Source organism: Rhagoletis zephyria, unplaced genomic scaffold (assembly GCF_001687245.7).
Source record: "Rhagoletis zephyria isolate East Lansing unplaced genomic scaffold, Rhagoletis_zephyria_1.1 Rzeph_scaffold_86702, whole genome shotgun sequence".
Taxonomy (NCBI): Eukaryota; Metazoa; Arthropoda; class Insecta; order Diptera; family Tephritidae; genus Rhagoletis; species Rhagoletis zephyria.
Window position 1 is genome coordinate 4,851 of NW_016243750.1, and position 14,879 is coordinate 19,729.

A 14,879-nucleotide genomic window follows, 5' to 3' on the forward strand; every position below is an offset into this window, starting at 1 on the left:
AGCATAGGATTAAAATGGCATGTTGTTATAGTAGCGGCCCCGCTCGGGTCGGCTTGTCCGTCAACGTTATCGTTGCCTGTTATAATTTTTATATATTTATAACATATGCTAAGGCAGCGAGCAGAAGCGAGAGAACCGCCAGGTTATCTCACCTTCTTTTATTGAATTATGGTCAATGACACATTTTATTTGTATAGTATAGGAAATGAGGAATTAAATTGGCTTGAGCTTCCATTATTAATTATATATTATACTTCTTTTGAAAATTATATTTTTATATTTTCGTTACATGTTATAATTCAGTGCAGTCTCCAAGCTGTTCGGCTTATGAAACGTTCAGCTCTACAGTTGTCAACGAGTCGACAAGGAGAGACCTCTTCAATTGTACGAAAGGTTAAAACATAATGTAAAAAGTAATTTTCTAGATAATAACATTTCACATTTTAGAAATCAGTAATGAAAAGGAGTCCGGCTTCAGCTTTAAGAAGCAACTGGATAACAATAGGCGAACAGCTTCTTTAATTATATTTTGCAGAAAAGTATATATATTTTTTCAATAGTTTCTTACATATGTCGTTTCCTGGATTAATGTGTAATTTTCAGTTCTATAAGCTGGCATGGATTAGGCTAAAAGAGTTATGTCGTGAACTGAAGTTGACAGAAGAACCCCATCTTAACAAGTTGTGGACGCTATTTGAACATTCGATTACTCAAAGGACAGAATTGATGCAAGACCGTCACCTCGACCAGATGCTTATGTGCGGAATCTATTTATATATAAGGGTTTGCATTAAAAAGTGTTTTTTCTTATGTTCTAAAACTAATATCTTATTTCGTAGGTCCAGGAAATAAAATCTAAGTCGTTTATGGATATAATGAAGTTTTACAGGAAGCAACCTCAAGCTCAAAGTAGCACATATAGAGAAGTCCTTATAGAACCGGCTGACGATGGAAGTGAGTAAATATAAAACTTTTCATTGTGATATACACCCAGCAACATAAAACGTTACCAATGGAACCTGCGCCTTTGGTAGACCTAGGTTAGGTTAGATTATCTTTGCTGTCCCCATTCAGCACAGAAGAAGGACGCATTAAGGCCACTATGGGCCCATTGTGATGCCAAATTATAGATTGCTTACGTCCCTTCTCATACCTTAGAAGTAAAACAATTTGTAGCCCTAATGATGCGGCCAAAATGTTTGATTCTATCTGAATCCAGTTTAGCCAAACATCCAAAGTAATATTGGAGAAACTAGCGCCGACGAGCCCTCGCCAATGCAGGACAATGGCACGTGGGTTGCCTTCAGGCAATGCCCGGTGAGAGCTCCAATTAAATGCCGGTCACTGCAAATGTAGTAAAAGACTAGATCTACGCTTATCCAACCTAGACCATATATGCCTTGCTGTCCTGCTCGTGGGTTCCACATCCCATCCAGCAGAACCGGATGTTCTAGCAGATGAGCGTGACAATCTTCGCCAGGCCGGCCCGGAAATCCACGCATTTTTAGAGACAAACCAGCTAACTGAGGAAGATTAAAAAGCGTGTTCCACACACATATCAAAACTCCCTTAACCACCAGAGGGAGTCTCGACTGTCTCCTATGCTGACGACTTCTCGATAATGGCGTCTGGGAATGGAATTGATGACTTGTGTTCGAAACAAAGAACTTTCAAAGTTATCTTAGCCAATATTTAGAGATGACGTCGAGCGTAGCGTTGAACACTTTAATGATACTGTTTTTAATTTGTTTCGAAAGTATGAACCAAAACGTAATATTGTTCGTGAAGAACCAATACAATTATGGTTCACTAAAGAGCGTAAAAAATAGAAAAATAAAAAGTCACATTTATAAGTCATGTTCATGTAAAATTAAAAAGAACTAGAGTGCCAGCCACTGTCGAAATTCGACCGTTCTTCTAGTTTTTAAGACCCTTGGAGAGGTTTTCTAATTTAGCCCGGTTTAACTTATAATAAGGGTATTCATCAGACTTTATAAATGCATTGTAAACCGTATAAACTTATAACTGTGTAAACCTTATAAATGAAATGTCAAAATTTGTATGGAAACTCGTTTACACATTTCTGATAAATTTCCAGCGATTTCACTGAATAAACTTGATAAACTGAAGTCAATGCAACTCTAGCTATGTTTTCTTGGGCAATAATCGGGATCCGCATAAAAATTTTGCACGCAAATTCAACAATAACGATGTGATCCTGATAGAGATCTGGTTCAATTATTATCCGTTCTGTTTGTTTTGTTTCACTGATAATTGGCCGCAAAGTTTGGTAGCCGTGACAAATGAATTCATACACAAACAGACATTCTGCCATTGTTTCTTCTTCGATGACTCGATAAACTTCGGTAACTTGATAATTTTCGATAACTAAATTTTTTATAGCAGAATTTATTTCAATTACTATCGAAAAAATAACTGCACCTGGGCCACATTGAAGAAGTGGAACTTACGTTACTTAGTTAGAAATTGTGAATAAAACGACAGGGTAGTTAATATAATTTTATAAGCTAAAGTTTATAATTTATCTTTTTTCTATCTAAGAATGGGGGAAACATTCCCGGGCCCGGGCATTTTAAGGGGCCTGAAATATCAGAGCCATAACTTGTTATTAGTTTTTTACAATTTAATTTTAAAAGAAAACAATGCGCATGCCTTCAGTAACCTGTTAATCGATACAGAAACAAATATTTTTCCATGTAATGCGATGTCATTTGATGTCAAATCATGTGATGTCATGTTATATGATGTTATATCATGTGAAGTCATGTCATACCATATGATGTCATATAATACGATGTCATATCATGTGATGTCATGCCATGCGATATCGTATTATGTGATATCATATTATGTGATGTCATGTCATGTGATGCCATATCATATCATATGATGTGATGTGATATCATATGATGTGATCACATGTAATGTGTCGAATATTAAATCGATAACGCTGTCGATAACTTTGTCGATAAATATACCAATAAAAAAATCAATAAATATATAGCAAAATATAACGATTCCAAAATCGATTTATTTGTTGTTAAATATATCGATAACATTATCGACAACAATATCGATTATTACACCGATAAAAATATTTATAACATTATCGATAACAATATCGATTATTTTATCGATAAGAATATCGGTTGTATTGATAGAAGTATCCATTATTATATCGATAGCAATATCGATTCTTATATCAATAGCAATATCAATCTTTATCCTAATATTTTTCTTCATATTTATCTTTATTTTTGCATATTCCCCTTCACCTTTACCTTATAGTAATTAACCTTGATCGTCATTTTATCCTTTATCTTTACGAATATTTGTTTTAGTTTTTATTTTTACCTTTACCTTTAACCTTTTCTTCGTCTATGTACGTACTAAGCGTTACTTTCCTTCCAGTATTGGGCTTAATATCAGTCCTATTCTTAAACTCTTATTAGCACTTTTTGTTAAATTAATACCACATATATTAGAAGCACTTGTTTCCGTGACAACTATTTCCGTGTGCATCATTGCCCATTTACTCCCAACCAACAAATCGCCGCTAAAGAAGTTTCACTTCAAAAATACAATACATTTGCTTACCCTTTCAGTTAACCTAACTCTTATGTATTACTCACTGTCTCCATTTTCGTCTTTGTCTTCACTTTTGCCTTTTCTTCATCGTTATCATTTATTTCGGCATCTTCATATTTAACTTTACTTCAAAGCTTAATTTCAAATGCGAAGTGAAACAACATGCGAAACATGTAAAATTGAACATGTTGCAGCAACATCTATACACAAATACGGAAATGTTTAAACGACGGTTTTGGCCGTAAACCATAAAAACTCTGCTCATCTACGAAAAAATGCCTTTCCAATGGTGTTCTTGGTTTTGAAATCGGTTCGGTAGAATCTCTAAACGAAGGCGGACAAAATTTATGTTAGCGTATTAATATAGATATTTAGGATTGTTAATCCCAAATCATTTTATGGTTTCGTAAATTCAAAGCGTAAGGCACATGGATTTCCGTCCGCTATGCACTATCGCAATACTGTGTCTAGCGACAGCCAACTCATTGCCAGCATGTTTGCTCAGTTCTTTAGGTCCAATTATTCGGTAGACTCCTCTACGAGAGGAGACTATCCGTATGAACTTTGTACGATTAACTCAGCTTTTATTCCAGTAATTTTTTCCTATGAAGTTTTACACTATTTAAAAACCTTAAAAGCGTCATTTAGGCCTGGACCTGATCATATTCCGACCTGTTTCGTTAAAAACTGCACTGACAATATCTGCGAGCCTTTAACAACTCTATTCAACTTGTCACTAAAACATGTCGTTTTTTCTACCTAATCGGCTTTCAGCCCAGTCTTCTTCAATGGATCTCTTCTTACCTCTCTGATAGGACACAAAGAGTTATTTATATTACAGTCAATAAAGCCAAAGGCGTTTTTGCATTTGTAAAGCGATGGTCAAAAGAGTTCAAAGATCCTTATGTTACAAAAGCTCTTTTTACCACTTTAGTTAGACCTATACTTTGGAATCCCCGCTACCAAGTTCATTCAGATAGGATTGAATCAATTCAAAAACAATTCTTGCTTTTTGCATTGCGTGATTTTAACTGGGATTCAGACTACAATCTCCCCCTTTACACTAGTCGTCTAAAGCTCATAAATTTGCCTACACTCTCAAGTCGTAGAGAAATGCTAGGTATAATATTGAAATTAATGACAGGCTTGATTAATGGCCCGGCCCTTCTGGCTGAGGTAAATTTTAATGTTCCCTCTCGAGTGTCAAGACACTTTCGACCTCTATTTTTAAAGCCATGCATAACTAATTTTGAACTAAAGGAATCATTCCGTTGTTTATGTCAAGATTTTAACTCTCATTCCAGCACTTTTGACATATCAGACTCGATTTTTGCTATAAAGAAAACAATCATTTCCACTCTCAATAATTGAAATACTATCTTTAGCATATCCAATCAGCTGATGGATTTGATTCTGTAGCTGAATAGTTTTAGATCTCGACACTTAGCCCTGTTTCAAAAAAAGGTCCGTACGTCATGGAATGGAATGGAGGGTAAAAACCGTTGGGATTAATTAATCAAAGTAAACGGTTCTCTCTCACGATTGGGAGAAATAGAGATTGCGCCCATCGCGGTACTGCTAATCCGCTCTTTGTGAATTTGACAGATTCAGCTGTGTGCGTGACGTCATCTTGGTGCAATTTTTGATTGAGGAAAACCAAATAGCGATTTAACTGGGTACGGTTTAGTTGTTTGCCCAATTGTTTTGGGCTATTGCGTCCGAATGGGTGACCCGATCCAAAAAATTTTACACACACTAGTAGTCAAGGGTCTACACTTTATTGTAAAACCTAATTTTGTAATTTCCGATCACTAATTTATTAATAAATTCGGTTTGAAAAATGCACTTTTTGTGAAATTTGGAGCGAGTTCTACGCAAATATACTGTGGATGATGTAGCCGGAGTTATATGCACAATAAATGTTGAACACCTCCCAATAGAAAGGTGTTCTGCACAAAAATACTGTTTATCGAGTTTACATTTTCGGTGTCAAAATGCTAATTTTAGACCTTTTCCAATGCTCCTCCAGGGGTATGTGGAAGGTTCCGAGGGATCAGGTGTGACTTTGTACAAAGTGTGAACTGTCCTCTTTCTTGTAGATTAGATTTCAGGACCCTTGCCCCCTTCCCCTCCGCGCATTACCCCAAAAACAGTGGGCAAATAAATAAACAATTGCAAATGTTCCATCATATCGGTAAAGAATATTAAGTCAGAAAGGCAATTTTCATTCTCCAATTGCGGGTAACGTTCCGATCACAATTTGCGTATGTGTATATATGTAAAAAGAATAAAATAAAAACACAATGAAAAATATTGTCCAGCAAAGAAATATGTATTTTAAAAACTAACAAGTAAGAAAATCTAAGTTCGGGCGGAACCGAACATTAAATACCCGGCGCAAGTATTAAATATATGCTTTTCACCTTTCCAAAAACTACCGCTACATGGTAAGCAGGGGTGGTTTTACTGCTATTTTAAACATCTTCAATAGAACGTTCAGTTAGATATAATGAGATAAACTTATATAGTCATATGTGGGCGGTATGACGCCCATTTTCCAAAATTCCAAATAATGCTACTTATTTTCAAGGGATTGTTGTTAGTATCAATTTTGAGTAAATTAGCGTCCATAAATTTCGAAATATAGAAGTTCCAAGCATTTCTGATATATACCGCTATATGAAAAGTGGCCGTAATTTTACTCCGGTTTCAATAATTTTCAGCGTTCTGTGTTAACGTGGCAAGCACCATAATCATACCTAGTTTGGTACAAATTGGTAGAACGGTTACCGAGATACATTTATGTGATCATAAGTGGGCGGTGCCACGCCCATTTTCAAAAATTTTATCATAAATGTACTTCCATGTAAAGAATTATTGCATGCATCAATTTTGAATAAATTAGCTTTAGTATTGATTTATCGAAGATTTCATATTTCTCTAAATTACCGTTATATGGGATGTGGGCGTGGTTATTGTCTGATTTTAGAAATTTTCAGCCATTTGGTATGTTGTACCAAGGCCAATAACTGTGCCAAGTTTAGGAGAAATTGGTGGAGCGGTTACGATATACACATATAATCATAAGTGGGCGTGGCTTACAATGTTCCTATTCCTAAAAATGATTGTGAACATCAGTTTTGAGTGAATAAGCTTCAGTTTCTGAAAAATACCGCTATATGGGAGGTAGGCGTGGTTATTGTCTGATTTTGCCCATTTTCAATACCATCCGTCCTACACCGTACCAAGTTTCGTTAAGATATCTCAATTTTTACTCGAGTTATCGTGTGCACAGACGGACGGACGGACAGACAGTCACCGCTTAATCGATTTCTCTTTTCATTCTGATCATTTATGTATACATTTGTCTATATCTATCTCGATTTGTTTGCCTGTTACAAACAACCCTTATGTGAACAAAGTTATAATACCCTTGTGCACAAGTGCGCTCGGGTATAAAAAGAGCCAAAATGTTCTTAGTAAAGAGAAAGTAACGCACTTTTCTAGGCAAAGAGCCGCATTTGGCTCAAAGAGCCGCGTTTGGACACCGTTGAAATATAACATCTTTACATAAATTATTTTTCATATTTGTATAAAGACGTGGGGTGAAACCCGCGGGTAAATGCTAATATTTTTATAAAATGTAACAAAAAAATTTGGTGGAAAAACATTGTAAATATTTAAAATAAAATCACCATGCACTCAGTTTTGATCGCCAGTGTGACTTTGTTTTGGACGGTTTTGCTGTTCCATAAGCAAATAAATCAATTTTTTGTTGAATGCATTTAGTTTTGTTTCTCCCCCGAAAAACACCTTTCTCAGTTGCACCCGTTGTTCTTATCTGCACCCCTTTCGGCATTTTAGGTCTGGCAACCCTATGTATCCTGTGGAACAAATATTGGAGAATGCGATTACTTAAATATTCATTTATAGTTTATTTACGGTCTNCCATCAGTCCTGTGGAACAAATATTGGAGAATGCGATTACTTAAATATTCATTTATANGACTTTGTTTTGGACGGTTTTGCTGTTCCATAAGCAAATAAATCAATTTTTTGTTGAATGCATTTAGTTTTGTTTCTCCCCCGAAAAACACCTTTCTCAGTTGCACCCGTTGTTCTTATCTGCACCCCTTTCGGCATTTTAGGTCTGGCAACCCTATGTACCATCAGTCCTGTGGAACAAATATTGGAGAATGCGATAGTTTAAATATTCATTTATAGTTTATTTACGGTCTATCAATTATTCCAGATGTTTATATAAGAAATTCGCTAGAAATACAGTAATAAAATACGAGTAATAGGAACAAATATATCAATTAAGCATTATTTTGTTTAGAACAATTCATTTATGCGTTTATTATTGTTTAATATTAATAGTGTGCTGCGTTTCCATTATTTTCTAGGGCTTCGAAGCTTTTTGAAATAGAATTAAGAGAGTGTTCCGATTTTACCTTCTGGGAGATTTTTTATTGTTTGATAAATTGTAAATTTTTCACCAAATTTTATTTGGTTATTTGGCTCACGTGTAAATTCAAAAAAGCAGGTGTCAATTAAATAAAATAACGGAAAAATTGGACTATTTTAGTCAAAAATAGCAAACCTGTAGTGAGATTCCCTCATTCGCTACGAAAAATTTTCGACTTGAAAATCTCTAGATGAGAGGCAGTGTGTTATCAGCTATAACTGGCAGAATGAGGAATATGTAACTGATGTTGCATATTGTTGGGAACAGGGACCGAAAATGTCAATAAAATGCAAAGATTTTTATTTTTAAATCATTACAACATATCGGAAAAATAAAAAACCAAACATATCGATTATTCTTGATCGAAAAAAGTCATACAATAAATTGATATAAAAAATGGAAATATGGTTTTAACGGTTAAATTATGATTTTATAAGGATCATAGTCTTGATGGTCCCCGGTAAAGAGCGATAGCGCAGTAGGAATCCCACTGCTGTTAAGCCGTTTTAGGTCACCAGCCAAACTAGGCCATGTATCCATACATGGTCGTCAAACCCCAAGATAATTTTTCTCGGCAATGCAATTATTTTCCTTAGGCTCAAGTTTCCACTTTGTGGTAAAAACCTAACTTATTTAACATTAAGTGAGTCTCAAGGGTATTAACAGTATATAGGTGGTTTCTAGCACCGAATTGAGACAAAATATTCTCTCTCTAGAATAAAAAAATTCAAGATTTTTAGAATTGCTTGGGAAGCAGAAACTTTTTCGTACATGCTAAAAAAGTATGAGTATTAAGAATTTTCATTTACTTATTATAAAGTGAGTTTCTTAAGCATTCAACCAACCTCTTTGTATCTTACAGCTGGACCACCTCGGTATCGCGACATAATATATTTTTATAATAACCTATACGTTAAGAAGATGACTCCATATGCCCTTATCTTCAGTGGAAAGAAACAATCGGTAAGTTATTTTATAAAGGCTCATTTCACGGTAACTATTGAAAGGTTCCGTCACACCCTTCCCTGTGGAATATTTATTATAGCAACAATAATCTATACATAGTCCAGATTTTTTGAACACGATAATCTTGAAAACTACTAAACGGATTTAGACGATTTTTTTTAGTTTAATCTGTATTTATAGGAATATAGGAGTAAAGTTAGTGTTTAGAATTGATTTTTTCTAAGAGCGCGGTTACCCACGAACGTGATCGTAGCGTTGCGTAGAAGTACGTAGAAGCATATCTAGTTAGTTGAGAGAAAGAGAGGGAAGTAACGTCTACGTCACGGTCATACGGTGGTGAGTTTTTGTTAATACGAAAATTCCATAAGGTAGATTGCGACACATTACATCACATATCGCACACCGTCGTCAAAACAGTCACAACTCAAAATTTGTCATTTTTGAAATTATGCGCTAAGAATGTACACAGGGCTTTTATTTACCTATCAGCAAAAGCTGGAGCAAATTTTGATTTTGATTTGTTAAAAAAACCTAAGGTAAAGTCTCCCTTGCCCATATGATTAGCATGTGCTACGAAATAACTTCTTCTGACGAACGTATTATTTTGACTTGTGACTCTTTTGAAGACGGTGTGCGATATGTGCATTGAAAAGTTGTATTTTGTCATCCTATCAATTTTATATCTGAGAGAGATTTGTAATGGAGACTCCGGGCTTTTTCGGTAATGCAAACTACACAGTATGCCTAATGCAACCCGTTCGAGAAAAGCAAATCTGGCATCTTTCCGAAAATCGAACATTCGAAAAAGCAACTCTGTCCCAGCTGTTGCGCAAAATTAGCGCAAAACTCGCAACGAGTAAGAAGCAGATGCAGAAACGAATAATTACTAATTTTGAGTTGGTTGAGCTACTATGTCATGTAAGTGATTGCTTTTATATTTTTATTTAATATTAATTAAGGTTTTCTTAAATTCAACAGGTTAGACGAGGAAGAAGTAGCGCCAAGTGCACTTAAGCTGCTTGTGAGAGTCCGGCTGGAAATGGAGAGGGAGTTTGCTGCTGGCTGAAAAAAAAGTCATATTTATGGGGTAAAGTACTTCAACAAATGAAAAATGTTCAGCCGGAATTCGATCAGACAAGGGAACAGATTTCGACGAGGTATACGGTGTTCGCCACTCAATAAACCCACCGGAAAGCAATTTGCAGTCGTCACTGGAACGCGATGTCGAGGATGCTCCTGTAGAGGACCGAAATTCGTCCGAATTGCCCAGTACTAGTGGAAAAAGACGAAAAGTTGATTCAAACAACGAAGCAGCTCAGTTTCTGGAACATGTGGAAGAAAAGGAGCAAGCCCGTCATTAGGAGGTGTAGGAGCTTGAGCAAAAAGTTCAAAATAGAGAAGCAAAGAATTCAAGCGCTAATTGCTTTACCAAATATTTTACAAAATAAAAATAACTAAAGTATTCATTGTTTTATGAGTTACATAAAATACATATGTACAAATTTTGAACTCAAAACTTTAATTGAATAAATACACATACATACATATCCAGTATTTTTAATACGGAAAACTTATTTTTTGTTAAAGTTTTCAAATATGTGCATATGTATATCGGTGGTCCTCTGCAATAACGACACAACTCAAAACTAAAAAAAACCTTCTTCTGTTAAGAGGATCATGTCTCTAATCCTTGTCTAATCAATGTCTAATCTTTGCTATTTACTTTAGTAAGGATTAGACAAGGATTACAGACATGAACCCCTTAACAGAAGAAGGTTTTTTTTAGTTTTGAGTTGTGTCGTTATTGCAGAGGACCATCGATATGTATATATGGGAATAAACGAATTTATGCATCTAAGAACCAAATAATGTTGTCAAATTATTCCTCAACTGAATACCATAGGGATCTTCTTCGTCGCCAATGTAAAACTGCGGATTTTGTTCATGGCTTCTGTTATCAATATGATTTGTTTCAATAGCTACAGGTGCATGTCCCGAAGTTTCCCTATTTATTATAAAATTATGCAATAATGCACAGGGCAATATTATGGATGACACTCATTTTAGAGGCCAAACACTAATATAATTAAAAATTTTAAATTTTTGTTTAAAAATACCAAAAGCTTGTTCTATATGGACACGTGTTGAGCTGAGGTAAAAGTTGAATGTTGTTTGTTCACGGCTGAGGTGGCCGTTGTTCCTATATGGAGTCATTAAAAACTTTGAAATAGGGTACGCGGAGTCGCCCAGGATAACTGCATTTTCAGCGAGCTCAACTTGACCAGTCGTGATAGCCTTGAATATTGGGCTGTTTTTCCATACCTTCGCATCGTGACAGCTTCCTGGGTAACCAGTAAACACGTCCAGGAAACGGAATTTATTGTCGCATATGGCCTTTAAGATTAAATTTCCATGAAAATGATATAAATCCGTATATTTGTTGCAAAAAGCTTACTTGCATTATTATGGAATGGGTTCCTTTCCGATTGTAATAACTTATAGCATCCGTGTTTGGGGTCGGTATTTTGAAGTGAGTGCCATCTAGACATCCAATTACAAAGGGGAAGAGATTATTTCTGGTGTTCTGAATACTTTCCAGTATTCCACACTGAGTTTCAGCGGAAGGCCACTTAATTTCATGCTTTAACCCACGACAAATAGTGGCTTGTGCGCTGTTGCTTTAGATATATTAAAGCGGTCGCTTAATTGCCGGAACGTTAGATTAGTATTAACCAACCTTCACAAGGTCACATACAGGCACTTCTGCAAAGAATATCCCATACGCCCGCGCAGATCAGTACTCCAGAATGGTTAAAGGGTCGTTTTCAATGCCTGTGTAGAAACTTATGAATTATTGTACACGTAAGTATGCTTCTAAGTACCTTAAAAGTGTCACGTGACATTCGGAAATGGCCAAAAAAGACGTCGTCGGCATAATTCTGTATAGTTTTGAAGTCGTTTGCAACTTTTGGTATCAAGCGTTTCGCTTTAAAGCTGTTCGCTATCAATATATTCCTTAGTTTTACACGGTTCATTCTCCTTTTGAGCTTATTTGAGAGAAAGCGATCATTTTCGTTCTCTAATTTGTCAATAAGTATATTAATTAAGAATATTTCACTCATTTTTATGTTTGTAAATGCAAATTTTCTAATGCGCAGTGACTACACAGTTTTAAACAACAGCATCAGCCGGCATAATGTAAGCTGTGCAAATTGCGCAGAGTTGCCAGTATTTACTGCATTACCTCCAATAAAAGTTGTTTGCTTTCATAGTCATAAACCACAAAAGTGCACATTAGGTCAAATGATTACTTTTTCTGTGCGAAATTAATAGAAGCTTAAATATTGCATTATTTTAATGTAAAAAGATGGCAAACGTTGAAACAAGTGTAAAGGCAGTAAATAAAATGTTAAACAGACTTGGCTTTCATAAAACAGACTTTTCTGCTTTTTTGTATGTGGAAATGATGAGTATATGTGTTTAGGTAGTACTCAAAAACATTGCCCAATTAGCTTGGTTTTAACACAAGTTATTTTCTTACCATACTCAACTCCCTCGCCTTTAAAATGAGCTACATAATAAAATAAGTATGGTCATATATACATAAATGGTTTCTTCTAGCGATTAGTTATAGCATTATCGAAATTCCTAAATTAAAAAAAGAAAAATATTTACTACATGTCTCGCAGATATGTCTTGAGGAGAGATTCCTAAAGCAGTTTGTCTTCATAAAACACTTCATTTTCACTTGAGGCTTCAGTATTTCCAAATTCTCCACCGATATTATTTATATTCAGAACACAAATGCTGCTTTGTGACACATTTACCAAAAATCGCTGGTAACTTCCTGAAAAGAATACGAATGTTTATGAAACTAATTTGTTAAAAGAATGTTCAAAGCTCTATTCACTTTGATAAAAAAAATTCGAAATTTGCTGCTCATCAATGGTCTTTGCGAATCGGCGCTAGTGTATTTATAACATAGCCTCGGCTACGCAACAGGAGATGAAATGTAATCCAAATTGAGGCCGCTATTTTTTTTTTTGCTATCACATACTTCCATTTTCACTATTTATCACCATTAAAATAAAAACAACTAGACACGAATGAAGACGCTCGGGTGTTTTGATAGCGAAAAAGGACGTGTGAAAAAATTTTACCAAAAAATCCGCTTGAAAGAATTTCGGCGAAGAAAGATGGATTCAACATCATTCCGGACGCTCGCAAACATACTTGACCGCAAAAATAAGTTTATGCGTCTTTCTTTGCCGACATTTTTTTTACGCGTCTTTTTCGCCGTCAACTTTTGAGCTCGCGTTTTTATACGTATCCAGTGACGATATATATGAATGATACATGTAGATATGTCTGTATAGTAAAATGAATTGTTATACGCTGTTAATTTGTTTTTATTGTACTAGCTGTGTTTAAGTTTTACTAAATGTTGTTATGTATGTTTTTAATAAATTTAGCATTGAAAAAAAATATATATTAAAAGCTCAAAAAAATGTTTGGTAGGTTTCAGTTGGTTGTGGTAGGAAATTTTGGTAGGAAAAAAAATTTGTCTGTGGCAACACTGCCCCAGAGGCAAACCATTCCCGGTGGGCGGGGTCGGAGAAGCTCTTGATTACGCATAACCAAACGAAACTCGAAGTTTACGTAAATTACAAAGAATTAATTATAAAGAGTAAAGCATGAATAATACGATATGGTTGTATATAATGAAGTTTTTAAATAATATTTTTGTAATTACTGTAGTTAAAAAAAAAGAGATTTCGTGCTATTTCCAACTTGCGGGGGAGTTGTAGAGTTGAGCGCTCCTTAGTTGGTTGGATAGCACCTTAAAATTATATCGCGACACCTGTCGTTATTTAGCATAAGAAACACATCTGGTAACGTAGTAATAAGAATGAAATGTAACCAAACCACTTCACATTAGGTCAAATGATACATTATTATTTTTTGTTGCCATTCTGTAGGGAATACTCCAAAATAACAGAAACTTCACTTAGTTTTTGTAAAATAAAAAACACCGTTATACAGCAATAAACCAAAGTTACATTTTCAAAACGTTATTGATACGTTGTTTGCGCAACCGGTTTATTTTGTAAATTTTAAGTGCATTGTTTTTGTAAAGTTCGAATAACTAAAGGAAAATTTTAAATGGGAAACAAAACTATATTTAAGTGAGAACCTATGTCCCAATTTAAAAAAGTGACTTGTTATCATTTGTCTGCAAAAAACTGACTTATTTGCATAACCTCAAAAATTTTCTGATTTATTTCCATTTATTTTATAACTTTTCAATTTGAATGCAAACAAAATGGAATCGGAAATGGATAAATTAAGATGTAATGAGTTCAATTTATTTTACTTAACTTGCCGTTTTTAGCCGTTTTCAAGAAAAACGGTTTTTGTGGGCTATCAGGCTATCACAAAAGGCAAGTTGTTTGAAGTTTGGCTGATTGGATGTTCGAAAAAAGAAAATCCTTTTTCGGTTGTCAACCATGTTGAAAAAAAATTTGGTGCTGCTGATATTTGCGAAAGTTCCATGAAACTCTTAGAAGAAAAAACGCGTATTTTTTGCAATTATTTATCAAATTAATATGAAAATTATGGGAAACAATTTGGATAGAATGCTAAAATATTTATATCTGAAAACATAGTGTTTCTTGCTGATGAGGTTCTTTCGAAATCAAAAAGCCAACTGTGTCGACGATTAGCCGGATTCTAACTTTCGCTATCGCTAAAGTGCTAAAATAGGATAGCTAACCTTCTTCCGCATTTTTAGCTATCTCCAAAAATATCTCCAAAATTTTTTGGTGATAAATAATCT

At 34.9% G+C, this 14,879-nt stretch overlaps 1 protein-coding gene across 1 annotated transcript in view; it reads left to right on the plus strand.

Annotated features, from left to right (window-relative positions):
* The first annotated feature begins 300 nt into the window (after positions 1 to 300).
* LOC108357902 (retinoblastoma family protein-like) overlaps positions 301 to 14,879 on the plus strand; it is a 104,794-nt gene continuing 90,215 nt past the window's right edge. Inside the window, exons 1-5 of the mRNA XM_017608972.1 lie at positions 301 to 393; positions 448 to 539; positions 604 to 783; positions 840 to 954; positions 8,940 to 9,040. Of these exons, the coding sequence (XP_017464461.1) occupies positions 727 to 783; positions 840 to 954; positions 8,940 to 9,040 (273 nt within the window). The 5' untranslated portion in view covers positions 301 to 393; positions 448 to 539; positions 604 to 726. The remainder of the gene's footprint in view (positions 394 to 447; positions 540 to 603; positions 784 to 839; positions 955 to 8,939; positions 9,041 to 14,879) is intronic.